The sequence below is a fragment of the Phoca vitulina genome, unplaced genomic scaffold, assembly GCF_004348235.1.
Source record: "Phoca vitulina isolate PV1807 unplaced genomic scaffold, GSC_HSeal_1.0 scaffold12, whole genome shotgun sequence".
NCBI classification, from domain to species: Eukaryota; Metazoa; Chordata; class Mammalia; order Carnivora; family Phocidae; genus Phoca; species Phoca vitulina.
The window spans coordinates 48,227,714-48,254,773 of record NW_022589715.1 but is presented as its reverse complement, the minus strand read 5'-3'; the positions used below and the strand labels follow the sequence as shown (position 1 = coordinate 48,254,773).

The following is a 27,060-nucleotide window of genomic DNA, read 5'->3' as shown; positions in this document are numbered from 1 at the left end:
AATACTTTGATATGGTAAAATGCTATTCATCACAATTATTAATTAAAAGTAACTTAAAATCTTTCATTGGCTTCATAAGCACAACTAGAATTTTTAAATATGTATTATTAATTATTGTTGTTAATCTGAGGTTTAAAACCTGATCCTCTTTTGGGAGACTAAGTGTCAGGATGGGTGAATTTTAAAATGTGCCTAAAACCTGAGAACTACCAAATGAAAGTTGGCTTTTTTTTCTTCGATCTTGCCAAATCGCTCATTTCGTCAATAAGAAATGCAATTGACATGCCGGGCAAGATAGATATACACTAGGTTTCACGTCATTTATTTTTATAAATTTGTATTCCAGTCAGATGGGGAATACTTTGATCTCAATGTGTACCTCATTGATGTTAAGAATCTATACTCATTGTAATGACTACGGTAAAAATAAGATATTTTTCCCCGGTTCATCTACAAACTATAAAAACTAGCACAGGCTTAACTATTGTCTAAATAGAGAATTCTCCCTCTTCTGGGTTTGAAGACTAAATAAAATATAGAGCAGACAGTTCCATCCCTAGTTTTTTTAGTATACCTTTTGAAATAATTTGTATATACCTTTTAAATAATTTCAAGTGCCACAAAAATAATGTTAATAGCTTAAAATCAAAAGTTAAAAAAAAACCACCTAAGTATAATTTTTAAAAATCTTTTTCTCCTCAAGCGTTTTACGATGGGATAATGAGACAGATGTCTCTCAACTGGAAGGACATTTTGACATTGTTATGTGTGCTGACTGGTAAGTACATAAAAATCATAAAACTCCTGTTAGGAAAAATAGCTTTGCTGGAGTAATTGGGCTGTGCTGCTTTGCTGATGGCTAAGCAAAGTCAACAAATGAAGCACAAAGCCACCTTAACCTCAACAAATTAATATTCATCTCCATGTGACAGTTATAAGGTAGTCTTCTATCACACAGTAACTTCTACCACATTATTTCCCAAAGATTGATTTTGAGAAGCATTTCCATTTTCTGGAATTGCCTCTGTTTCATGCTTGACGTATCAGTAAATGGACGACTTAGGCAAATTGCAAATAATTATGGCTCGGAGAGGAATAGTCTGGAGAAAAAGGAGTTTATCAACACAAACAGCTCAATTAGCTTACTTCTTAGGAGAGATCTGACTATTGATATAAGGGAATATATGTATATGTGTGTACACACACGTATATGCTCCAACAAATAAACGTATTTGTGCAATATCTTTGGGGGAATGTTTTTTCTTAAAATACATGTTTGCTATCTAAATTTTCAATGTCTTCAATTAAGATATTTAATTATACACAAAACAGGAATTATAACATTACATTTTATTGTTATGCAAATAACATTAAAATCTCTGTCAGGTGTCTGCTTTTAAAAAATAATTTACATTAGTTATTTTGTCTTCTCATTTGGCTTAGTCTACTTATTGTTAATGAAGTCTGATCTTAAGTTACAGGATAAATATGTATCAAACCTTAATAATTATTTCAAATAATCTTAGGTATTTTCTTCATGCATATTGAATAATAACTATTTCAGCATATGGAAACATTGACAGTTCAAAAGTATTTTCCCTGTTAAGAGTAAGGCCTTATTTGTAGTTTCATTATGTTTTTATGACACTTGAGATTTGAAAACACAAGTTTGGATTCTGAAGAAGTTCTATGGTATTGATCAACCCAATTGTAAGATCCAGAACCTGGAGAAGACTTTCCCTAGAGGGGAGTTAAATGAAATTTTCAGGCAGTCATTATTATTATTATTTTAAATAAGACTTTCAAGAGGTAACTCTTCTATGTAAGTCATTGGAATCAGATTTGCTTTCTTTTTTTCTTCTGAAAAATACTTCTCAATGGAAAATAAGTATTCTGTTTTATTTCTAGCTGAGATTTTCTAGCTTTCCATGGCCCTTTTAGTGTCTTTGTACTGGATTTCAGAAAAACCTTGTTCCAAAAGGGGGAGAAACAGATTTTGGACTAATCATTGATATTGTGCCTAATGTTACATCCCTCATCTAATCAAAAATAAGGAGCTAAAACCTCACCATATGATTTGAGCAAGTAATTTAGTAAATGCCTCTCCTCACCAAATATGAGAAAGGATCCTCCAGGTTTCATTGCACAGATGAAGATAATGCTGGCAGGATTAGATCAGATTAAGCATGAAAGTCAGATCAGAGAGCAGCAGAAAGAGGGAAGGAGGGCAGCATATTCTTGGAGGTTTAGATGAGGGTTGCACGCGTGGGCTCCAGATATGTGGAGAAAGTCAGGTCTGGCCAGGGGATTGAGAGTTAACTGTATCCTTCACATAAATATCAGAACAGCCTGGCTCTGTCAGACCTTGTGTTACGGACACTCACACCATGTCATCCTATTTGTACCGGAGAGACAAGCAGAGGAAGTAAGATTTAAGCTCTTTTCTGATTAATGTTCTCAGTTAGGTTAAAAATAGGCACACAACATGTTTGAGAAATAGTCCTTTTTCCCTAGCGAACAACAGGGTCACGTACAACTGATATACATAATGCATATTCAGTGAAGGCTTTCATTACAAATACATAACATAGTACAATGTTAGATGTACACACACACACACACACACACACACACCTGGTAGCTATAGGAGAATTTACAGATTCAAATGAACTAAGTACACCAAGTTTTATTTTATAAATGGCTTTTCTATGTGTGAGGTGTTAAGTTGGTTTTTTTTCCCCCTGGTGTTGTAAGTGCCAGAATGTCAGCCTGTTTATAATTTCCCATTTGTAAATGTGAAACATTAAGCTACTCTCACTGCAATGCTGATATTATTTCCAAAAGAAATGCTTTGGTAATGGTCTCTCTTCATATTCACAGGGATGGGTAAGCTGCTTAGAAACTTAGAAAGCACAGTGATATTTATAATATGCATGTTGTGCACATAGCAGTGAAGCTCACGCTCTGGGAGCTCTTTATTTCCTGTCGGTTTGGTGTTTCTCTGTCAGTTATTATGTGGGTGCTGCTTCTAGGGACAGGCAGGCAGACCATGCTGCATTTTATTTTTTTACAGTGTCACAGAGGAGGAAAAAAAAAAAAAAACCTCTCTTTAGACACTACCTCCAAGATGAAACCTGAAATACTCAGTGGCAGAAATAGGTGCCACACATAAATAGATCACACTGTCTCATACCACCCTTTGGTTATTGTCAGTCAGTGAGATCTGGATTAGGCCATAGGAATATGAAGCAAGAGTTGGAGTTCAAATATTAGGTACATGGATTAAATTCCTTATTGAAGCATTTCCAGCAAGGGTGGCATTGTCTGATTCCCTGAATAGCTAACCAGTGGTCCTGCTTGATCCCATTTACATGAAAACAAGCCCTATTCACAAACCTATTCCAAACCCACATTGTGGTTCAAGTAAAATGCACATGATTACAACGAGCACGGGTGATATGTTTATGTTTTTAAATCATTCATATATTCATGTATTTACATTCAAACATTCATAAGCCCATGGGCTATGGGGGAAATAACTTATTTCCCACAAGAGACAGGCTCCTTAGTTCACATCTACATTTAGGAGCTCCACCAGATTATAAAATAAAGAGGCAAGCTGTGAAAGCTAGTCATTATTTCACCATTCAGCATTTTTGACAATGAAATATAGTTTCATGGTTCAACAGTTCCTAAATAACTTGTAAAATGTCAACTTTGAAATAAAAGAAGGAAAAAATCGAGGTACAGCCACACCTATGAAAGGATGCTGTTGACAAACATCAAAATATTAGAATATTTAACCACAGGTGTAGAAAAAAAACCTGCCTATTAAGATTGTTGGTTGACTTATTTAACATCAAATTTCATATAAGAGTTCCTTTCTGCTGGAATGCAGTCCAGCCTGGTCCTTGCTGAGTTTAGAATAGCAAGTGATTGTTAATTTTCAGCCTGCCTTTCCAGACTCCTGTTCAATCACAATAATCTAAGAGTCTGGAAGTAAGATTTTTTTTTTTTTTTTTTATCCAAGGAATGCTTTCAGTGAGTGTTTGATGGCTTTCCAGTTTATTGTAGCTCTGCAAAAATAAACATGATTCTGTACATTTGGATTCTCTAAAGGCTTGGAAAGCAAGTCTGAAATGCCACCCATAGCCTGACACATTGAGCTACAGCACGTCGGTGCGCACAGTCTGAGACTTTGCAGAGAAATGGGGGAAGGTTACACCACTTCACTGGCTCTCAGCATTTTTTGCACTATGTACCGTGGATTGTTTCTATTTTCTATTATTCTGTAAAGTTTGGTTTTTAAGGTATTCTTCTGGAAGAATTTTTTTTTTTTCTTCTCAAAACAGTCTCTAGAATTTCTTCGTTTTCTTCTAGATGCTGTGATCATGGATAGTTCTAGGTCACAACCTTTACACCTGAAAAACTCTTTAACACAAAGGCAGCCAGCCCTTTCACCCCATACCTAAAACTCAGTCCCAAAGAAGATAAGCAAGCTGCCAAAGATCTGGCACCCTAAGTGGTAGCCCCAAGGGAGACCAGACCCCCATCGGTCCCAGCTCCACGGCAATTAGCTGGTAAATACTGTTAGAGGCCATTCTTCTGCTGAAAGTTAAATCTAAAACACTGAATTTAACTTAGCACATTTCACCTTCAAGAGGACACAGAGGCCTCCTTTCTGTGGATACTGGCCGAGAAATGCCTTTTTGTCGCCTACACTAATTAATTTCCCTATGAGTGGAGTGGTAGATGCTCTGTGCTCTGCATAACACTGACTGATTCTAAGGAAGGTGGTGAGAATGGCCCAGCACCTTCCTTGGTCATGAAATCTGTGATTCAGATCCATGGAACAAAGCAAGAGTTGATGCCACAAGGGCATTGTATAGAGGGCTGTGTGTGTGTGTTTTAATAGCCAAACTAGACCGACTGTCATCGATGTATTTTGATCAGTAACGGAAGGGAGAGTTGAAATGGTATCTCCATTCCAATCAGTGACCCACTCAGCCTTTTTTTAAATAGATCCACTTAAGCTACTGTTATTCTCTGAGCCCATTAGGACTTATTTAAGGGGTGAATTTTCAGGAGATTATGTATCACTCCCACTAAAGCACATTGCAGTTGCTCATATAACATATCCTACAAAGCATTATAAATTCTGCATCAGAGCTAAGTAGAAAGGTGAGCTTGCTTGGAATAAAGACTTATTAGAGAACTATAAGAATTACTTTTGGGAAATTTGATTTGGAAGGATGAAGTGGACAACATCACCATTCAAATAACTGTGTTTGGAATAGGTGCTTGGGTGTTAAGTCACATTCTCCAGTGAGCTGCAATGTTAATATCTTTGTCACATCACCAACATTGAGTGAAAATAGTACTGTATCAGGTTATGTTTTAAGCTCAGTTTTTAAGGGGCTGATTATTTCTGACAACCTTACCAGCTCCTACGATGCACAGGTTTAAACTAAAGAGCGGTCTTTTGCTTAATGTTATATATTCCAACCAGCCAGGTCTCCAATGGGCCTGAGTAACTGACAGAGATATTTTCCTACAGTGATAGTCTTCTTAAAAAACAAAACCAGAGGGGCGCCTAGCTGGCTCAGTCAGTGGAGCATGCGACTCTTGATCTCAGGATTGTTGAGTTCAAGCCCCATGTTGGGTGTAGAGATTACTTAAAAATAGAATGTTAAAAAAAAAAGCAGAATGCTTAATTATTAAAATTTAAGATATTATGACCTCACTAAAGAGTGAGGTATGTAGTCCTGAAAACGTTAAAAAACACTTAGATAGAATTTGATTCCTTTCTTATCAACCCTTAATGACTATTAATCACTGATTAATATGACTTACAGGCAAATTTTTGTAGCGTTTGAATTACATATATTCTACACTCTAAGATTTAAGTAGTGTTTAATAGAATGATAGGAAAATTTTCCCCTAGCGCATCATCAGGTTATCCTGACTGATGGATGGAGTGGGATAAGGTTCCCATTCTAGACGTGATTTCTAGCTCCTCTGAAAAGGATTCTTTTTCCATTACTCAAAGCATCCTTTATAGAAGATGGACCTGAACACACCATGGTGAAGCCCAAGCACTGACTTCTTGGCAACTTCTCATAAACTGTTCTCCCCTCTCCTCTTTCTCAAATGGGAGAGTTGGAAGAGAACCCAGTTGGTGAGACAGCTTCCCTAAGCATTGATTCGTCCTTAACAGTACCAGTAAAGGAGTGTGTACACCCTGTTTTAGGGTCTTTGAAACCAACACCCTACATAGGCTGCTCGATTTCAAGGATCATGTTGATCTGCTGGTCAGGCAGTAAGCAGATACTTATGGAGTACCTTCTAGGTATATATGCTCTGCTAGAACTTGCAGTGCGTAAACGAATAGAGACCAGAAGCTCTTTGAGATGGGAACTTTGTTTTTTTCCTAGCTTGTCTCCAGTGCCTAAAACAGCCCATAGCATGTAGTAGGTGTTCCACAAATACTTGTCAGCTAATATATATTATTGATTTGATGCCCACCACAGCCACGTAGGTGGGCCTTTCTTGACCAGGAAACTGAGGCCTTGTGTGAAGGCCACACATAGCAGAAAGGTCACATAGCAGAAAGGTCAGAGTCAGAGAGCTGTTAGACCCTGCCTGCAGTGTGACTCCACACAGCAGCCCTCCTACTGACAGCTCATAGTCCCCCTTAGCTCAGAGAAGGATGAGGCAGGGCCCTAGAATAAGGGGTACTTATTCATGCTATGTGAAGAGCAGGGAGACCAAGTCAGAGGGGCCCACAGCAAACTGCAGCATTAGAAATGGGAGCAGGGGACTCCACCTACCCCTCATGGGATGGCTGATGCACAAGGCTGCTCAATGCTCTGGCCCACGAGTCCCAGATAAGGGAAGTCTGCCCCAAGCTTCCAAGATGAGGTCTGGTGAAGACAGGCTCAGATGGGCCCAACCAGAGGGGTGACAGAACAATAACAGAAAATCTCAAAAGACCAGAGGAGAATAATGAAAAATCACAGTGAACTGGAAAAAAATCAACATGAAGGTCAAGGGAGAAAAACCCAGAGTTGCCATGGTCTCTGTGATACCTAGCCCAAATCTGGTCTTTGTTCTTGGAACAGTTTACTCCTGGGTCACTGGTTGAGTCTGACCTCAGTGCTGCTCCTGGTCACTAAAAACCATCACCACCTGAGATCTGTTCCATGGTTTGGGCATCATAGGGCTGGTGTTTGTTTCTGGAGGGTGACCTCACAATACCCTCAGTGGGCTCATGGCCCAGGTCTACAGAAACTGGGCTGTAATGACGGGAAGTATTTCATCTCAACCAGAAGATTCCCCCAAATAGCAGCTTAGATATTGTCCTTTTAACATTAACATGTGGCCCAGTCATGTGTGAATCCTGGCCAATTGCATGTTGATGACTTGGCTTTGGTTGGATAACACTGACCACAATCTTTTTTTCTTCCAGTGAGACACTTGAATGGAAGGAAACAATTTCTCCCCTTTTGGTGTTGAGTAAACATGTGTAATTAGCCTTGTACTTACCTCCATTAATATTATTAGACTTGGAAACCCAGTTTAATCTGGATTCTGCTCTCTTCTCAATGTCAGCCTGTTTCTGGACCAGTACAGAGCCAGCCTTGTTGATGCAATAAAGAGATTACTCCAGCCCAGAGTAAGTATGTTTCTATTTTCTTCTGAACACTGGCTTCAGAATAATTAGTCTGTGCACAAAGATGGAGAGAGTAATGGAATGGCAGGATTAATGTCATGTAATACTTTAATACTTATTATGTCCAACTTCAATTGGGTCTTCTGATCTATCAGATTCTTTCCTAATCATAACTAGGAAACTTCTTACCCTTGGCCTTCCGATAAGGAACACAGTGGGTAGTAAAATAAATGAAACCGCTTCAAAGATAGTGTGAGATTATTTTTATCAAAGAATTTCTTGAGTCTTTTCCTTTGATAACAATATCTTCATATTAAAGTAGAAGTATGATATGGAAAGTTTTCTGTTGACTTCTGTCATTTTAAATCCCTTCAATGGTAACCTTTGTCATTGGGTATTTATTTATTGCAAAAGAATATATTTTTTTTCTTTTTCTTTCTGTTTATATCAAAGAAAAAGGACTTCAGATGAATCTGTATATTAAAAGTTCTTTGCTTTAAAAGGAAGCCATTATTTACATATTATAAACATTAGGTCACAATGAAGCCAAGCATGGCATAAAATATTGTGCACATTTTTACATTTATATATCCATTTATGCCTGTGAGTAAATTACAGAGTTTGGAGCCACTCTTATTTTGTTGGGCTGTTACACTAAGCTAGGAGGTCCTGCAGCCTAACTGGAGAGTTAATATACATCTATTTAAAGTAAGAAAACGAGTTTAAAGCTCATGCATTTAAAAAAAAAAAATCTTATAAGTATGTAAGACTCTTGCTGTGCCGTAGGAATTTAAAATAGGTTAACAATGTTAATGCAGTCTAAGACAGGAACTCATTTATCTGAGAAGGGACTACAGTGTGTATGTGTGTGTGAAGTATTTTCTGGAAGTTTTGTTTCGAAAGTCTTTTTCAGAAGGTTTGCTCTAGTCTTCTGACCTCAATGAGACTTACAGACTAATACCTTTCAATCTATCTTTTATATCTTTTCCACATTGAAGTTTCCCAGAGCAATTTGATAATCGTCCTTTGCCTTACACTGTTGCTTTTTATTTTGTTATCTCTGTATAGCTCAGAAACTTTAAATAGGCCTCTCAGAGGAGTAACCACAGCTTGGTAAGTGGTAATCAATTAAATTAAATTGGCCTTCTCAATTCCCCCTGTGAGGTGGGTAGCAGGTCTTGAGGCAAGGAAGGGGCATGCTCCAAGCTATTGATGGCTGCGGTCATGGTTGAGTGAGCAGCCCAAGTTGAGGGTAGAAGAAGGAATTGGGGGACTCTTCATCCCCGCCCCCCCCGTTAGCCTTGGGTGATTCTTGTGAGCCTTTGCAAGGTCAGGATTTTCAGAGAGGGCACGGAGATTCTTGGATGTAAAGGCCTCTGTGAAAAATGTATCATACATAAATACAATGCTTTCAAGGACTCCTGGATCTCACGCTGCACAAACAGTACTTCACCAACACCCTCCAAAGCCTATTTGTGGCAAATACTCCATTTTGCAGAGATTTGCATGGTTTGCCTAGGATCTATTCTAAATCATTCGAATGATTTACAATAGAGAACTGTCCAGGCTGTGAATAGTCCTAAATGCAGATTGAACTGGAATCTCTAGCAGCTCTCCTGTATCCTATATTAAGCCCTGAACATTGCCTGAAGTGTGGCTCCACAAGGCCGCCCTCCTAGTGACAGCTGACTGTCACCCTTAGCCCGGAGAAGGATGAGGCAGGGCCCTGGGGTAGGTGGTACTTGCTCATTCTATGTGCGGAGCAGGGAGGCCAAGTCAGAGGGGCCTGGCTGAACTGCAGTATTCGAAGTGGGAATAGGGGCCCTCCCTTGGGGCTGATGCACAAGGCTGCCGGGTACTGTAGCTGAAGGTGTCAGAGACCCACCATAAGAGAGGATCTCCAAGCTGTGAGTGGCACATGGATATCCTGAAATGACTGCTCAGGAATCTCATCCCCATCAGGAGCTCTGGGGAGGCAGGGCACTCGTGCTCCCAGGGCCTTCACCAGTGGGCCATAGAAGGGTCACGTAGACTTGGCAGTGACCACCCGCAGCTGCATCTTCCGTGCCAGTGGGCCAGAAGTGTTCCTAGAGCTGGGGGTAACCAGAGCAAAAACTGAACCCTTCCCCTTCTAAGCTCTCAGGACTGGCTGTTCTGCTTCCAGAGGCTCTCCCTCTGCTAGTGTGCGCATTGTGGAAATCACAGTCCAAGACTAAGGTAACATTAAAGGTTTACCCCATTACATTTAGAGCTGCTTTTAACTTTCTCTTGAGCCCAGGACGACTCCTCCATGGTCTGTGGCCCTGGTGCTGTAGGGGCCACAGGAGGCCCACAAAGAAACAACTTGAGGGGCTACACTGGTGGCTCCTGAGCTCTTGGTGATTCAAGGCTCAGCGAGTTCGATGGGAGATACAGCCCATTCTCAGGGTGCTCCGGAAAAACTGCACTCCAGCCAAATGCTTCAGGTTCACAGGAGGGCCCCAGTGTCTGCAGGTAGTGTGGAGGGTGGGAAGAGTCAGAGATATCTGCATACAAAACCCAAGTCTGCTCTCTCTATCAAGGCTCTCTGAGCCTGAGTTTCATTACGTCAGGGTGAGGGAGGAATAAGCCCCCCCACCGCCCCGGGGCTGATGTAAAATAGTTCCTGACGTATATGCCTAGCAGAGCGCCAGGCACACAAGATGCGCTCCAGAATGAAAACTTCTTTTTACTGATGCATTAGCCAGTCAGGGTTAATCCACATGAGACACTGGTCCCAAGGGACCTTGGCCTGGCTGACAGGAGGGCCAAATTCCAGTCCCAGATTAGCACCAGCAGGCTCTGGAACTACCTCTCTCACCCTGTTTTCTCCTAAGTCTTCCTTATGGAGGAAAGGTATGCTTGGACCCTGGAGTCTGAAAGCTTAAGGTTCAGATCTGGGCTCTGCCACTTACTGGTTCATCCCATGAAGCCTCCTCTCCCCATCTGTAAAATGGGGAGGGAACAAGCCAATGCATCGGAAAGCTTTAGCACATGACTGGCTCTGAATCTATGTTAGCTCTTGTTACCTTGAAGAAGACCCAGAGAGACTTTTTGACCGTGGTGAGTACAGAATACAGGGGGCATCTTCCTTGCAGAAATGCTGCTGGGAGGGAGGGAATTCACCCTTCTCTGGACACAAACTTTGGTGACTTCTGCACACACCGGGGCATGCTGTGTGTCGCCTGCACCCATGTTCTGCATGCCTGCGACAGCTCCCTCATTGGTCCCGGGAAGACTGTCTACCTGGATGGAGATGACACTTTTTACGGCGGACAGAGCGAGCGGAGAGAGATTACTGCTAGAGGGCAAGAACAAGAGGTTTCAGGTGGGGGGCTGCGGGAAGAAACCAAATCTGCCATTTTGGGGTGTGTGGTTCCTTGATGTCTAGCTAAAGCAAATCAGTGGTCTGGTGTCATACAACCCAGTTGCAAGAAAGGTAGATGGGGAGGAGGAGTTTTCCTGCTTTTCCATTTTTGTAGTGGGGTCATGAGTGAGGGGGACAGACCCCGGAGAAAGCCTAGTCATCAAGGTGGGCTCCTGGCTTGGCTTAGATCCTCAGCCAGATGGCTTAGATCAAAGTCACTACAGGAAGCCCCAAATTTCAGCAGGAAGTGTTTGCTGCTGGCCCCAAATGGAAGCTTTCCTTGACTTGTTGGTTGAGAGTATCTGTGCAACACTTGACTCCTGCCAGACTACTAGAGGGAACTCTCTAGCAAACTCAAAAGGCAAAAAGAAAAGAATAGGTACTAAAAAGAAATGAAGTCAGCAAAATTTACTTATTCCAAGAAGCAACATTTCCCCACCCCCCCTTTGGCCTCCCCCCAACCTTTTTCCCTCCCGTGAGTGGCTCCGTGTTACTGATGATTGACAGGTGACCCCCTGCTGTTGTGTTCTTTAAAGAACATCAGCAGTGTCTGATATCAGAGGGCCAGAATGTAATTTAAAATACAGCCACGGCAACCTGCAAGTTGAACTTTAGCCTGGAAATGACAACCAACAAATGGTATCCACTAATATTCCTCTGAAATGGCTTTCGGTACAGGGAAGGACACCAAGCCAGCCAGACGGTGTGAATTTACTCAGAACCACAAAAAGATGGATGGAGATGCAGTGTTGACAGCTCTCCAGCTGGTTGCTGCGAACCAATTGTCAAGCATTCAAAAATATCACCTCGGACTTCATTTAACCTTTAGAAACTGGCCGGAACTAACTGCCACATTCCTGGAGCCCCACCTGTATGCAAGGAGGGCTATAAATGTAAATCGTGGGCTCTGGTTTTAGAAGAGCAGAGAGATTTCCTCCTTTTTTTTTTTTTTTTTTAATCCAACATCTCTGCACACATCTGTACAAACCTCTGTTTTTGCTTATGTCAGGGAAATTCCTTGTGAGTGTGGGCTCAGGGCAGTGAACTGAGATGGTGCTGGAGGGACCCTTTGTTCCCGTCTGCTCGCTGGGTCAGAGGCCCAACAAACCCTCCCTTGTTCTTGGTGACAATCTGTATTCAGCCCTACCTGCCTCTCGCGTTTGTAGGAATAGAGAGTCCCCAGATGGTTTTAAGACCTTCAGAGCAGGGGCCTAGCTCTAGAAGTTCTTTCCTGAAATCTACCCAGGTGCTTATTCAGCATGCGTAATACTGAGTCTCTGCCCCCAAAGCTTTTATAATCTGATTGTGGAAATGTAACACACACACACGTGGAATCACAGTGGACAGTGCAAAACGGCTTGTAACAGCCCATCCCTGGGTCATAGTGTGGTGCTGCTTTTATTTGTTTTGACAATCTTTCTAATTTATACCTTCAATAGAATGGGAGATACTCAAGGGTTTGGATTCTATCTTGATGCCACAAGCATTTGTTGAGCAACTACTCACTACCTGGCACTGTGCTGGGAATGTGAGGTGCGGGTATAAATATGGATCACTACCGCTAGGAGAATCTCCGTTTAGTAGGGCAGATTAGTGCCTGAGCTACCAGGAATTACAACGCAATGTGATGAGCATACCAGAAAGAGTGACTGACTGCCTGAGGAAGGTTTCTCTAGAGGCAGTGGCATTTGACTTTGGTGTTGAAAAGTAAGAAGGGCATTCTAAGCTTCAGGGAAGGGGACTAGAAGAGGGAAGAAGGGAACGGCGCTCACAGGTACAGAGGATGAAAAAGCATGTTGTGTTTTGGGATCAACAAGAGAAGTTTGCTCTAGCTAGAGTGTGAGAATCTGTGTGGTTTGGGGGTTAGGGTTGGGAGGGGCAGGAGATGAGGTGAAAGACTTAGTTTGGGGTGCCATTTTATGAAAGGCTGAGGATACTATACGAAGAGACTGGTCTTTATTATATGGGTACTAGAGAGCCACTGAAAGTGTTTGAGCAGTGGTATAGTCAGGTGTGGGTTCTAGAAAGATCAGGCTGGCCAGCATAGAGGCTGCAGTGGAGTAAGAGAGAGCTTGAAAGCAGCAAAGTTCCTCAGGGCACCACCATGGACAACTTGTACATGGAATTGTTCAGTTAGGAGATAGTGGAGATCCGAGGGTGGAGAAGAGGGGACTGAGCAGATATTCACTGAGAAGTTCATTCAGTAGACATTTACCGGGTGCTTCTCAGGTGCAGAGGCTGTGCTAGGACCTGGGGATAGAGTAAGATACAACGTGATCCTGCCCTGAAGGAGCTCGCCGTCCAGCGTGAGAGACAAACAAGCGAGCAGTTACCTGACGGTGTGTTAAGGAGACAGCAGCGGTGTGGGTGAGCCATGGAAGCGGAGAGCGGAAGTGCCTGCCAGGGAGGAGGCACAGCATGGAGGCCAGGGGTGGTCAGCAGAGGCATCCCAGGGACAGGGTGTCTAATCTGGGGTTTGGGCCCGAAGGTACTGAGTTCCACTGTAGACGGAATAAGTTAAAAGTACTTGCAGAACGTCTCCATGGAGAGACCTAGGAGGCACCTGAGAACATGGGTGGGCCCTGGACTATGGTGGATGCTGTAGATATATACTCGGGAGTGTTGATGTATCAGTGAGAGCTGAAGCCATGGGCTTTGGTACAATTGCCTAGAATTGTACAGAACAGGGAGAAAAAGTAGGCAGAGCCCTGGGGACCACTGACAATCAAAGGGGGCAGGTGGAGAAACCAGGGAAGGGGGTTGAGAGAGACATAGGGGAGGAAGCAGGCAAAGGCGGCATCTTAGAATCCAGGTAAAGAAAAAATAAACATAAGCTTAAACATGTAATTGGTATTTAATAGTTGGTTGCCTGGAAATGAAACAGAAATAAAGGCATTTCACTGGCATAGCATATTCCTTTTAAAAGAAATCTGAAGCATACTTATTTTTTCCAGAAGTACACACCCTTTAATATATGAGTATAGATTAGTCTAGCAAAATAACAACAACTGAGCTCACGATGTAAACAATATCGTTGCTGTTTAGTGGAACTACTCCTCTCTCCTCTCCAGGGATAAATGAATTCTCTCAAATTTCTGCCCATCAGTCAAAATTTTACGTTCAATTGAGTGTTCATTCTGAGTTTAAGATGATTCTGTGACCTCAAATGCCTAGAAAGTTGGGCTTTGGTAAATTGAAAATAATTTTTCTAAAGTGATGGGCTAATCTGAAATCTATATATTTTTTTTCTTGTTTTGATTTTTGCAGCCTAAATTGTAGGGCGTATTTCTCTGATTGTACCAGTGTCCTGCTCCACTGGGGACAAGGGGAATTCTAAAGCCATTCCTTATGGGGTGGATGCTGGCACTCAGTGGCTGTTTATTGAATGAATGGTTGATGTACTATTGTCCCTCCTAAATATTGATTCACATCTCAAAGGTGTCTGTATTCAGTGAAATGAAAAAGAAAGCATTTTAAAACCCATAACTGAGTAATTAGAAATTAAAACTACTGCTCACTCTTTCTCCTTGTTGTGGGTACAGTATTGTGCACAGAATGCTGCCCTCTGAAATCCCATCAGAAATACCGACTCTGGAAAAGCTTCTTGCAGAAAATCTTTTCTAAAGAATAAGCAATAGAATGTGGCCTTCGAATTCCCAATGACTTGCATTTCTCAAATTATTTCAACATCTGGATTTAGTTTATTGTCTCAATAAGTATTGATTGAGAGTCAATTATATGCTAGGCACTGAGAAAATGCAGTGAATAAAACATTAGACGATCCCGTTGTCATGGAGCGTACACTCCAGCTGGAGGAGACCAGCGATCACAAACAAGGATATAATGTGTGTTAGGGGTGATGAGTGCCCAGAACAAAAGTAAAGGGGGGAGGGGAGTGGAGAGTGATGGGGAAGCAGCTGCTATTCTAGAGGGTGGTTAGGGAAGGACAGGTAAGCTAGAAGAAGACCTAGAGAAGGAGAGATGTCTGGGTGGAGGAGGCTGCCATATGCTTAGCTGGGTCCCCCTACAGCTCAACCCGACCAACAAGGGGTTAGGGGTGTGGGGAGCATGGACTCATAAATGTAAACCCGAGCCCAGCCAAGAGCCCTGTAGCCCTGTAAACATTATGATACATAGCTTAGATAATAGCTACTAAAAATCAACTCTTCAATTGTAACTGTAAGACAATTTTTTGCAGGTGACTTTAAAATAAAACAACTTCCATTATTCAAAAACCTAGAATGGCAACCAGCTCTTAGAAATGACTAAAATGACCTACTAGTATTCCCTCCTTTTTTTTTTTTTTAACGGAGACTTTGCTCCTCTGCTGAGACCATGTATTATATCTAGTTTCACATCAAAATGAATTTTTGCTGCTAAGTTTGAAAAACGCCTGAAAATAGCAATTAATATTGGAAAAGCTGACAAAACCTTAAGTGTAGTGGCATGATTGGTGCTGCTATAATTATGTGCCTGAGTATGTACATGTCTCTGTAAACACCGTATGAAAACACACTTGATGTCCAGGACACTGTGTCGGTGTATTTTCTTGCAGGTAAATGAGGGAAAGAGAGGGAGAGGGAGAGAGACCTGATAAAATCTTTCCAGCACTGTTAAGTGGTGGAGATGTTTCTAGTCTTACGTCTACATAACTTTGCTTTTCAAATTATTTTCACATTCATCACCTCATTTGATCCTCATGACTTGATGGAGTTGGGGGGGGCAGACTTTGTTCTTCCCATTTCGTGAGTGAGAAACCTTGATGGGTCAGCTGGGGTGACTGAGGAGATTGGATTATGTCATCCCCAAGGTCCCTTCTAGCTCAACAGTTCCATGGCTTTTTTTTTTCTTTCTAATTTTCCTGAGGTGACAGCTGTGTAATGGTGGAGACTTTTTAAGTGCAGAACCCTTTCTGCCACATATCTTCATATTCTTCAAAGCCTTCGCTGCATGTTTAATTATCTGTAAAATGTAATGTCTACTTCACAAGGTCATTGAGAAAATGGTTGATGGGATGAAAGGGAAGGTTCATGAAGCACCTCGCACAGTGGTAGCTATTATTATTATTATTGCCGTCACTATTACTAATAAGGAGGCAATGAGATGAGGTGGAAAGAACATCAGCATTGGAGGCAGGTACGTTTCCAGTCATTTGCCGGTTGTGTCATCTTGGTCAACTATTAAACCATTCGGAGCATCCTGTAAAAGGAGCTGATCACACCTACATTGTTGGGTGGTGGGAAGAGTCAATGAGACAAATAGAGTTCCTATCCCAGAGCCTGACATGCACCGGATGCTCAATAAATAGTTGGCAGTAATATATGAGAAACCACCTTTCATAAGAAACTGGGATATATTTTCATGATTCCCTCAAAACCTGAAGTGGCATTTCATAGAATTGAAGTATAACCTTGAAGTTAACAGAAGCATACAGTCATCTTTTAAACAAAAAGAAAAGAAGATTCTGAAGTTCAGCTGTTCTGTGCACGTCTCAGAGGGCGAGGGAAAGTCCATGTGCATCCAGGAGTTAGCAAATGGACTTCGTGGAGTTTCATGTCCAATGGTCTTCTGAAATCCGGTGTATAGCTTATTCAAGCCCATCCATTCTCCCCACTGCAACAATCTCATGAGGTTGTGCAGTTTATTTAGAAAAGCCTGCTTACCCTCATTATACCACTTTCTTTGAAAAGCAATCATTTGAGTACTGTGAGGAGCTGCTTTGCTCTAATGATGACTATTATGAAGGATTCAATGAAGTTGGAAACCAAGATCCTGGAGCCTTGTCTCTGACAGCATGGTCACAGAAAAGGCTGGTGGCAGGGCTGAAACATGAAAATTCTCTAACAGAGATTGCCGTTACTTGTCTCTATGGAGGATTTCTTGGTATTGAATTTCCAGGGTACAATAAACTAACATCTATAAGCATCCGTTGCCACATGCTCTGGAGCTGTGTTGGGGACACGTTGGCAACAGCTAAGGAGTCTCCAGGTGGGTGGCACTGCTGTGGACCAGTTACTCTAAAAGCAGTTGATGGTTTGAACCACTGGACCCAAGAGAGGTGTGCATTGTACAGAATACCAACTTCAAGCCATGTTTTGTTTGTTACATGCATGATTGGAAAAGGATAAAACATAGCAACATTTGAATAGGAAATATACATATTTTGTCTTTCTTGATGTGTATCTGTCCTTGAAATTATTCTCACTGTGAATGTCCATTCTGTATGGACATCTCAAGAACAATTGTGTTTCCTACCTGAGAGCAGTACATTAAATGCTTTACCTAGTGTTTATGTTTGGTTGCCTTCCAGTTCTAAAATGTGTGAATTTCCTTTTTAATGTTCTAGGGGAAAGCAATGGTATTTGCCCCACGCCGAGGGAATACTTTAAACCAGTTTTGCAATCTAGCTGAAAAAGTTGATTTCTCTATCCAAAGACATGAAAATTATGATGAACACATTTCAAACTTCCACTCCAAGGTTAGTTTTCTGCTTGTGTTAGATAACACTTTAATCCGCATTGCATTTTGAAGAGATCATGGTCTTTTTGGCAGGTAACCTAAATATTTGATTAAAGTACTCCTTAGGTGTGCTGCTTCTGAACAGCTATTTGTATCTGATTATTTTGTGTGGTAAAGCCATCTTTTATCTTTGCATGTCTAGCAGGATTTTACAGAAACCATTCCTGTTTACTCCTTTCCCTGAAACAAACTAATCTTTTCATTCATAATAGACTAATTTGTAGGATGCAGGGGAGGTGGCATAGAATGAATGATAAACCAGCATTTATATTTTAATGAAAAAACCTTCGGCTTTTAAGTAGGTTAAATGCTCAGCTGCACTGAAATAAATAGAAGGTGAATGTCTAATTGTATCATGTTGGACTGTAAATCTTTATCTTGCTTGCTTTATGGCTGGGTCAGTTGGCAGTTTGAGACTGTTAAATCTCATACAGAATTTCACAGTTGTGGGGTTATATGTCAGATCGAGGAGCTACAAGATTTAGGTCAAAAGCACTTATCTGAGAGTGATTTCTAAGCTTGCTTACATAAAGCAATGTTATCAACCTTTTTATTATTTATAGGCATAGAGCAATATAGGACACTGAGAGGCGAGTGTTCCACTGAAAACTTTTTAGAAATCTCACCTTTGCTAATACATATCACACTTAGTAGTATAACATATATTACTTCTGTAATTTTGTGCTTTACAGAAATCTCCCTTCTCTGAGCTAGTCTGACCTGGTCAAAAGACTTTGAACTTGTCATGATTTTACAAGTTGCGAACACAGAAAAGTAAAGGCCTGACCTTAATTTTCTCCTGGGAAAATGGGAATAGCACTCTTTATTACCAGGACTATGATGTAATATAGAAGTATACTGACATTTGAAAAATTATATGCAAAGTGGATCTGATCTTCAGGCAAGAGAAAGAAGATCCTCACTTTGTGGAGATGGTTTCACTCTTCTGGGGTCTCTAAGATTTCATTTAGCCTCCCCCCTCCCCCCCCCAGGCCGGGGGGGGGGGGGGGCAAAGATGCTTTGTGAACTGAAAGGGTTAAATCACCTCCTCTGGATAGTGGGATTGCCCTTTGCTTAGGATCAGAAAATAAAAAGAGAATGGCGTGTTACTCAAATCTTGCCTGCCACTCTAGAATAAGGCTTTCCCTTTTGCAGCCCCTCCCCAGAATAAAAGGAAAGGCTCTGAGGGCTTTACCTGGCAGGGGAAGGGTCTCAACCGGCCCGTGGGCTCCTCTCCCCAAAGGGACAAAAACAGGCTTCTCTCCTGGGTCAGGCTAGAGCTACAGGGATCAGGTGATGGCTGCTTCAGTGCCATGCCTTTCACCTTCCCACTGAAACAACAAATGCTTTCAGTTTCTCAGTCACAGATCAGGAGAGCAAAGGCAAGAGTTTCTCCACCAGCAGCGATGTTCAGCGTTGTGCCTGATACCCTCCATCTCCTCCCTGCAAGACTGGAGGTGTATGGGGACATTGGAGTCCTTAGTGGCCACCTCTCCTTTGTCTAGAACTTAAGATTGTCAGTGGCTAGGGGACAGCAACTTCCTTTTTATTTCCAATGCAGTACACTACCCTGCTAAGCATAGCACGTTCCATAAATCGCTAGACATGCCTCTTGCATTTATATTGTGCAACATACCCACAGTTAGTACTCCATAAATAATCGGGGACTGATGCGTCCCACGAAAGTAAATTTCCATAAATAACTAGGTGACCTTAGTCTTTAATCTCTTCATTATTGCTTAAAAGTTAAATTCTCCACTTTGCTGACAGCGGACTAAGAAAACAGTTTCCCTCCTCTTTAGGTTGTGAGGAGTGAGAGTTGCATTTGGTTCTCAGGACGTGGAACCCGCCAGGGGAATATTCTGCAGGGTTGGGGCGCCCTAAGTAAAGGGTACAAACGTGAACCCATCATGTGTATTTCTAATGAGGAGGGGGGGCAGTTGCAGCTGGTCTGGTGTTCTCCTGCTTCTAGCAAGAGAGTGCCTCTTGTCCCTTCTGTACCAGAAGCATAGAATGCCCGGCTCTCCTGCTCCAGCCCCGGGGTAGCCGTGTGCCGACTGGCCGGCGACAGGCTGGCACGACCCAACTCCGGCTCGCACGTGGAGGTCTCCTTTGCAACAGCAGGATGCCCGGAGAGGGCCGAGGGCCAAGGTGGGGCGTGGGGGGAGCGGGGAGCGCCCCTGCTCCTCGCCGAGCCCCAGTGCTCTTCCCCGGGGCGCCCCCTCGGGCCCCTGCCCGCCGCCCGCCCGGGGCTCCGGGGACGCGCCGGGGACCGCGCGGCCGCCGGGAACCTCCACCCTGGCCGCTTTTGTTTGCCGCGTGCTAATAGCCAGGGCTTAAAAGTTTTCCATCTTGCGCGGCAATCAGCTTTCTTCCTCTCCATCTCTGGCCAAAGCCCCACGGTCCCTGGGCCGAGCCTGCTCGCAACCGGAGGAGCCGCGTTTTCCTTCAGGCTGCGTGTTATCCTCTTAGCCCTACTGTGTTGGACTAGAGCGTAACCAGCTGGAGGACTGTAAGACGCCTGATAATGCCGCTCTTTTCCGCTGTCCCGTCTTAATCTTGTTACACAAATGGTTGTGAAGAGATTCATGAATTTTAATTTTGCCCTCTGCATTAGTGCCTCACGTCACTCATACACAGCTGGCTTCTCTGCTGAGTTTTCCACCCCTCCTCTTACAACAGGGGGAAAAAAATTAGTTACAATCTTGGCAGTAGTGCAAGGTAAAAAAAAAAAAAAATCTACAGATTTAGGCAACCACCCATGAAGCTGATTAACAGTCAGTGATCAGGAGGAACAGCTTTGCCTCTTAAACTTTTCACCTCTCATTGTTAACTGTGAAATTTTATTTCCGTTAAAAAGCAAGCCTGTAATCAAAACGGTGCCATTCTTCACTTTTCTGCCAGTGCTTTTGTTAAATTGTGCCCACACCGTGCAGCCAGCGTGCTCAGGAACCAGGCAGCCAAAGGTGTAGTGTGTTTGAAAAATATTGCCTTTCTGTTCTTCCAGGCGACCGGGAGGAAAAATAAACCATTTCCCCTCTCCTTCCCTCTCTTGGTCTCCTCCAGGCTGGGAATCCAATGCCTTGCCCAATGGTGTGGCTCCAGACCTCTCTGATGTTCAGATAAGCAAATTGTTTCTCAAGGCAGAGACCTAACTTAGCCATTACAGCTGGCTTGAAATTAGTTGATAAAAATACTCTCGTTCGTGCAAGTATTCTCTGAGATCTAATTTTACGTGCCACAGTTTTGTTTTGGGTTTTGGTTTTTTTAACTTTCGCAAAACCACCGGTGTGTTTATTTTCCGTATTTTTTATACTTAGCCGTGAAAACAGGCTTGGGCTCGTTTGCGGAGTCAGTACATTGTGTTAAAAGCATGGCCATATTGCACTTCTGCTTATCTATTCAAAATGCCACATTACAAGTGGCTGGTGCTTATAATCTGTGTGGTGTGCTGTTGATAATTGTGGATCCTGTAAAGGGTAAACAGTCTGAACTCCACTCCTGCTGCTGTTCCCCGTGCAGCGCCGTGGCGAGGCTGAGCGTGTTACATCCAATTATGAAGTAAAGCATAATGCTCCTAATAGCAGCTATGTAATTTAGTTCAGTCCTCAAAGACCCTGCTTTAACCTCTGAAATTGAAAAATTGTTTTATTCACAATTTGCTTTTTGTTCATTTTTTCCCCCGAGGTGCTTTTTTATTTCTTAAAATTATAATTATTAATTGAGCAAAGAAGTACAGCCTGAGTAAACCACATCACATTCCCTCATCGAAAGCAAGTATTTCCCCACAGCCTCGTGTGTGTTCAAGTGCCCTCACATAGCCGACTTGGTTTCAGAACTGATCTGCTGGGGTAGAGTATTGCCTTTGAGGGCTGTCGGCTCTTTCCCCATCGCGGGAAGGGCTCACAGTCAACACGGGGCTGGCCCCTGGCCCCTTCTAGCAAGGAAGCCTCTGCTTTGGCCTCCAGAGGTCAGCACAGAATCCAAGTTAAAAGTGATTTCTAACCCATATTTACAGAAGAATTATTTATCCCACATATTACCTCAGGGACTTTATAAAGAGCTCATTTGAGTCTCTGTATATTAGTGCATTGTGAGTGAGTAGGTCAGCTGACTCACGCTGAGTAATCAACTTTCCCTGATCCCCAATCCCTGAGGAAGAATTGAGCTAGCTTGGCCCCCTCTTCCCTCTGTAAAATATTTCAGTGAGCTCCTTCTATCACTAGGGCAACTGGCAACAAGGTATTTATAGTTGGTAGGTCCTGGTTAGTGGGTTTGGATTGGGAAGTTTGGGAAGCCATTTTCTTGGCCTTTTTTTTTTTTTTTTTTTAAAGAGTGATGTTAAGGGACCGTGTGCTTACGATTAACAGTCCCTACTTTGGTGGCAACACAAATCCAGAGGATCTTTCTAAGGTAGACAACTAATCATCTATAAACAAAGCAAACTCCATCTAAGAAAACAGAATGCAGTTACTTCAGTGATTGTACCATCATTTCTTATGAAAATGGATTAGAAAGTAAGACGGGGTTGGCTTTCTGTTTCCCAGTGAGAAAGGAAAAGCAGTCTCATTGCTCCTTGTCCTTAACAGTGAGGGTATGTCACAGTTTGGGAATATGATTTAGAAGAAACACAAAAAAATTCAAGGTAATATGCCCCAGACCTATACTAATCTAGGAAAGTGTCATGTTGGAGCCATTCATTTAGTTTCGGGGGGGGGGGGGGGGGTAATCTGATTCAAAACAATGAAAGAATTGAGTCCCTACATAATTAAAAGAAATATCTGTTTTCTGATCCTTATCAATTACAAAATGAATTAACGGCTCAAAAGCCCCAATTTCAAAAATGTTAATTTTGTCTTTATAAATAGCACATTACTGTTTGCTAGGAAAAATATAAATATGGCTGTCAAAATTCTTCTAGCCAAATGAGGAAAAGAGTACTTACTCTAGGTTTGAGAACTCTGACTGGATTTTAAAATCTACCATGGAAAGGCCCTCAGAACCTCACTTGAATGGTGTGGAAGCTCTAATTGTTGGATTACCTTTTCCTCCTCAGAAAAAAAAATTTTGTAATTATCATTACTATTAAAACCCCCCAAGAAGCAGCTGGAGAGCCTTTGAAATGTCTTAGGCCCAGAAGCCCATCCCTTGTGCCCGGGTGCTGCCAGTCTCCAAATGACCAGAAATGCCTGCCTGCCTTGTTCCTGGGGCGCAGGTGAGGGACAGAGTGGACCGAGAGCAGAACCTTCTATGCCAAATGGCTGTTCTGGTGCAGATGAGCAAGCCTGCAGTTCTCCCTTAACTGAAGGTCCCCACAGTTCACAGAGGTCACAAATGCAGTCCGGCTATTTATGAAAAAGCACCGTGCCCTCCTCCTTATCCCCGCCCAAGGAAAGATTCCAGCTTGATGGATGCATAGTCCTATCTTGCCAATGCCACTGAGAATTACTTTGCATTGCTTTTTTGCGATTTATTTACCGGAACAATATATTCAAGTAAGAAGTCTTCATTATACTAAATATTAAAAACTACTGGTAAAAAATCCTAAGCTGAGTCTCCTTACCTTTTTTTGTTCTATGATTGTTTTCAGTTGCAAAAGGAGAACCAGGACGTCTATGAAGAAAACCTTCATTACCCACTTCTGCTTATTTTAACCAAAAATGGATAGAAGATTAAGCTACTCAAAAGACGAAAACACCAAGTGCACAGGGCATATTTTCACAAAAACAGAAACCTGTGATGGGTATGATATGCAGCAAGCCTTTGGCTCCCTGAGATCTGTGAGCCCCCCACCACCTCTGCCCTATTCCACATGTGGGTTATGGGGCCCACCTGTCCTCACTCACATCATTCCCCAGCCCTCCTTCACTCCTTTTTCATCTGCTCTTCTTGGACCAAACCTTTGTTTGTCTTTACGTATCTACAAACAGCCTAAGATTTGAATTGGACTCAGGAGAGACCTAAATCTTTTTCTTCCTAATTGAGACAGAATTTCTTTCGGTGATCCCCACCCCCCCCCTTTTCAAAAAAAGATCTTGGTCTTTGTTCTGTTTTGGTGGTGGTACTTTTTAATCTGTAAACACAGCAAACATCATGATTCTTTCCTGGTTAAAAATAAATAAATAAAGCCTATCTTTCTCATCTCCCTCAAATTGTATTAAATCTGCCATCTTTTTTTTTTTTTTTTTGCCGTCCCTCTCACTCATTCTCTTTCTCCTTTTAAACAGGATGTTTTTTTTCCCTATGGATGTATAAGAAATGACTACATCAGCCCAAAGCCTCATAAACTGACCGTTTGTCCTCTGGACACAATAGCGTGGCCAGCCCTCTGCCCCTCCTCTCCAATTATGTGTGATTAGTCTCAATGTGTTGTGTCAAGGAGGAGGAGTGTGCTGAGTGCTTATTATCTGTTTAGGTACAAGAAGAGCACATTTAGGCTCTGACTATGAATGAAAAGTGAGCCTTTATCGGGGCTCACATCTAACTGCTGCCGTTCTCCAGACCTCTTTCAAAATAGGTCCTTGCCAGAGAAATTTTGAATAAATGGCTGATAAACTAAATTGCAACCAGGGGGAGTTTTTCAAAACTCGACCACACAATTACCTGATTTAAAGGAAGCACATATTGGTGTATGCTGTGATTCGAGTGTGTAGTAAACATTTACTAGGTGCTACCTAGGATTAAGAGAGAATGACTTTTCTGCAGGGAACCCAAGCATATCCTTGCCTGGTGCATCCACGAGACGCTCTAATGCCTTTTGTGGAAATTCAGATGTTTATCTGTAAGGAATCATCTGGGCCCACTTTAGCAGTAATGTCATGAGTAGGTTAGCTCTATATTCTCCTATCTTTAGTCGAGGCAGAGAGTGTATTTAGCGGGCTGCAATTAAAGGGATAGGTGGGAGACCGGGGGCAAATCCTTTTGCATGTTAAACAAACTTAACGGTCATAAAAACAGCCACTCTCAAACGTCTTCTCTGCTCACTTCTATCATCAAACAAATTTTTCACCATCAGTTTGCATGTCCTTGTATTCACCACTCTTTCTGCTCCATTAGAGCACCTAGATGGATCTCAGAAGGCATAGGTCAAGTCGCAGTTAGATCATACATTTCTTTCTCACAAAAACTTGAATTGCAATGCCAAGTGATGGGCTAACATCACAATAACAGCAATTTATTCCTCTTTGGATAAAACAGCAGTCTATTCTCAGTGCTAGATAAAGACCAGGGCAATGCAAACCAGCCATTTAGCTGGGTAGTTCAGCTAGTGGCAGCTCTCCTTTGGCGACTGTATAGGTTGCACACTGGCTTCATATTTTCTTGTTTAAAAATTAGAATTTGGAATGTTTTAAAAGGCAACACAGGTAGTTCCATTTATACTGGTGAAAATACAGCAGAAATTATTTCTTCTGGAAAACCTGCAACTAAATCTGCCAAAGAAAACCCATCCCTATAGTAGTACCTAAGATGGTCTGTTCTGTTTCTTTTCTTTGGAAATGTAGAGAATATTTTCTTTGTTTTCTCATGAAAATACATGAATTGGCAAGAATTTAATTTGCGTTTGTGTGTCCTGGGTGTAGAAATCCAGCGTTTATTTCTTTGGGAGAAATTTTATTTTAAAAAAGTGAGCTAGGAGGAATGTATTCTTTAAAAAAAAAAAAGCTGAGAACAGTATGTGTAGTTTCCTAAGCTTGAGACACGGTGTAAGAATTGAGCTGTTCTTATCAAAAGATACCTAGTAAAGAAGTATGCTTATTGTGTGATTAAAACCTAGAGAGTCTCCTGTAAAATGCTAAAGGTTTCGTAGATCTGCTCTTTATGGGATCCTCACCTGGAAATATCTCTAGTCCAGGCTCTTTGGAAGTTTGTGAGAAACTCATGTGTATTATTGAAGAACTTAAAAGTGTTTTTATTTTCTCAAATTTTTGATGAAATGCCAATATTGAGAAGGAAAAAAATACATCTGCTTTAGAAAAGTTACCATCTTCATTTCTTTTTAACTTTATGATTAAGAATTATTTCTATGCATCAATGTTGGGTCATATAATTGCAATTGAAATACCCCCCTCCATAATTATTAGGTAATTATGCCTGTGTTTGCTTCAAAAGGAAGCCTGTCCGCGTAGGAAATCATTAGAATTATTATGATATTCCTCTTCTCCATGTACCTGAATCCCCTGATAAAACTCATGATTTTCCTTTATCCTACTAAGTAGATTGGGTTGGATGTAAGAATGTTTCCCGTATCACCCATGCTCAGTTCTAATGCGGTGATATGAACAGCCACACACAACTTGGTTATAAGAAATTTATTTTATTTTATAGCAAGATATATGCTGTGAATTGGGATAAAAGTGCTAGAAAAGACTACCTAAGAAGTTGATGCTATTTTGTATAAATTGTGTATTTTGTCGGCTTTTTGACTGAGCATGAAAATGTAACTTCCATTAGGGAAGGGTAATTTAGGTGCTCAGTATTCAGCAGAAAACTTGTCGGGGCCATAAAAGCTTTTCTGGCTGGTTCCTCGGGTGTTTTCAGAGAAGAGCTGCCCACCCCTTGCTGATTTTCCCTTTGGCTTCAGTATGGGCTGAATTTACCACGGCATACCTGTTGAATCAATTTGGGGGATCCAGCAGTTAACTGAGTGAATGGAAGGATTAGTGGCCCTCTGGAGCCCTATTTCAACAGCCAGGTGTCTGTCCTGAACTAGTTAACTGCTTTTGACAGTTGGAGAAGCTGGTTTTAATACCATAGGCAGGAGGTTGTTGTGGTGGTGGGTTTGTTGTTGTTGTTGTTGTTGTTTCCTTCTTCCCGCTACCAAAGTAGAGCATACCTTCTCCTAAGGGTTAGGCTTTTGTTTGTTTATCTGTTTAATAGGAACGGACCGATCCCTTCCCTCAACCCAACTTCCATGGAGTTTGTCTTTATGCTTAGTCAGCATTCGACCTGTTTCCAATCCATGCCAAACAATTGGGTGGCATCATCCGACAGGACCCTTTCACTGGATTCTGGTAGGGGATATGGGGCAGGACACCCACACAGGGGAGGGAATCAAAGTGTATGGACACACACACACACACACACACACACACACACACACACTTAGAAGAGATGAGGCTGTTTAGACCCGAGGTCGGGACTCCAGTTTCCAGATTGCAGGTATACTCCTCACCCCAGATCAAAATCTCCTGAGTTCAGACTGCATGAAATGTCATAATTATGCAGAGTGTATCTCATAATTTAGAAAGATTGATTTGAAAGTCAGGGTCTCCTTAGAAACTGAATTTAGACAGGGCAAATGTTTTCCCGAGTGGACTCTTTCCAAATCAGGAAGGAGCTTGTTGGTGTTTGAGAAACCATTAAGCTTGAAATGCCACTTTTCATTCTCAGACTTTGTTTTACCCAGGAAGCTTACTGCCTAGGCTGTGGCTAAGAGCTCACTGTGCTCTCCGCCCTGGAAGTCTGCGTTTGGAGGCTATATTTT

The 27,060-nt window shown here is 42.1% G+C and overlaps 1 protein-coding gene across 2 annotated transcripts in view; it reads left to right on the top strand.

The window, feature by feature from the left end:
* The window catches only part of CAMKMT (calmodulin-lysine N-methyltransferase), a 376,306-nt gene extending 352,165 nt beyond the window's left edge, over positions 1–24,141 (top strand). Inside the window, exons 8-11 of one of the 2 annotated variants that reach the window (XM_032411068.1) lie at positions 704–778; positions 7,612–7,675; positions 17,404–17,535; positions 23,167–24,141. In XM_032411068.1, the coding sequence (XP_032266959.1) occupies positions 704–778; positions 7,612–7,675; positions 17,404–17,535; positions 23,167–23,244 (349 nt within the window). In that variant the 3' untranslated portion in view covers positions 23,245–24,141. The remainder of the gene's footprint in view (positions 1–703; positions 779–7,611; positions 7,676–17,403; positions 17,536–23,166) is intronic. The other variant, XM_032411070.1, reaches the window with a different exon arrangement.
* Positions 24,142–27,060: the final 2,919 nt, after the last annotated feature.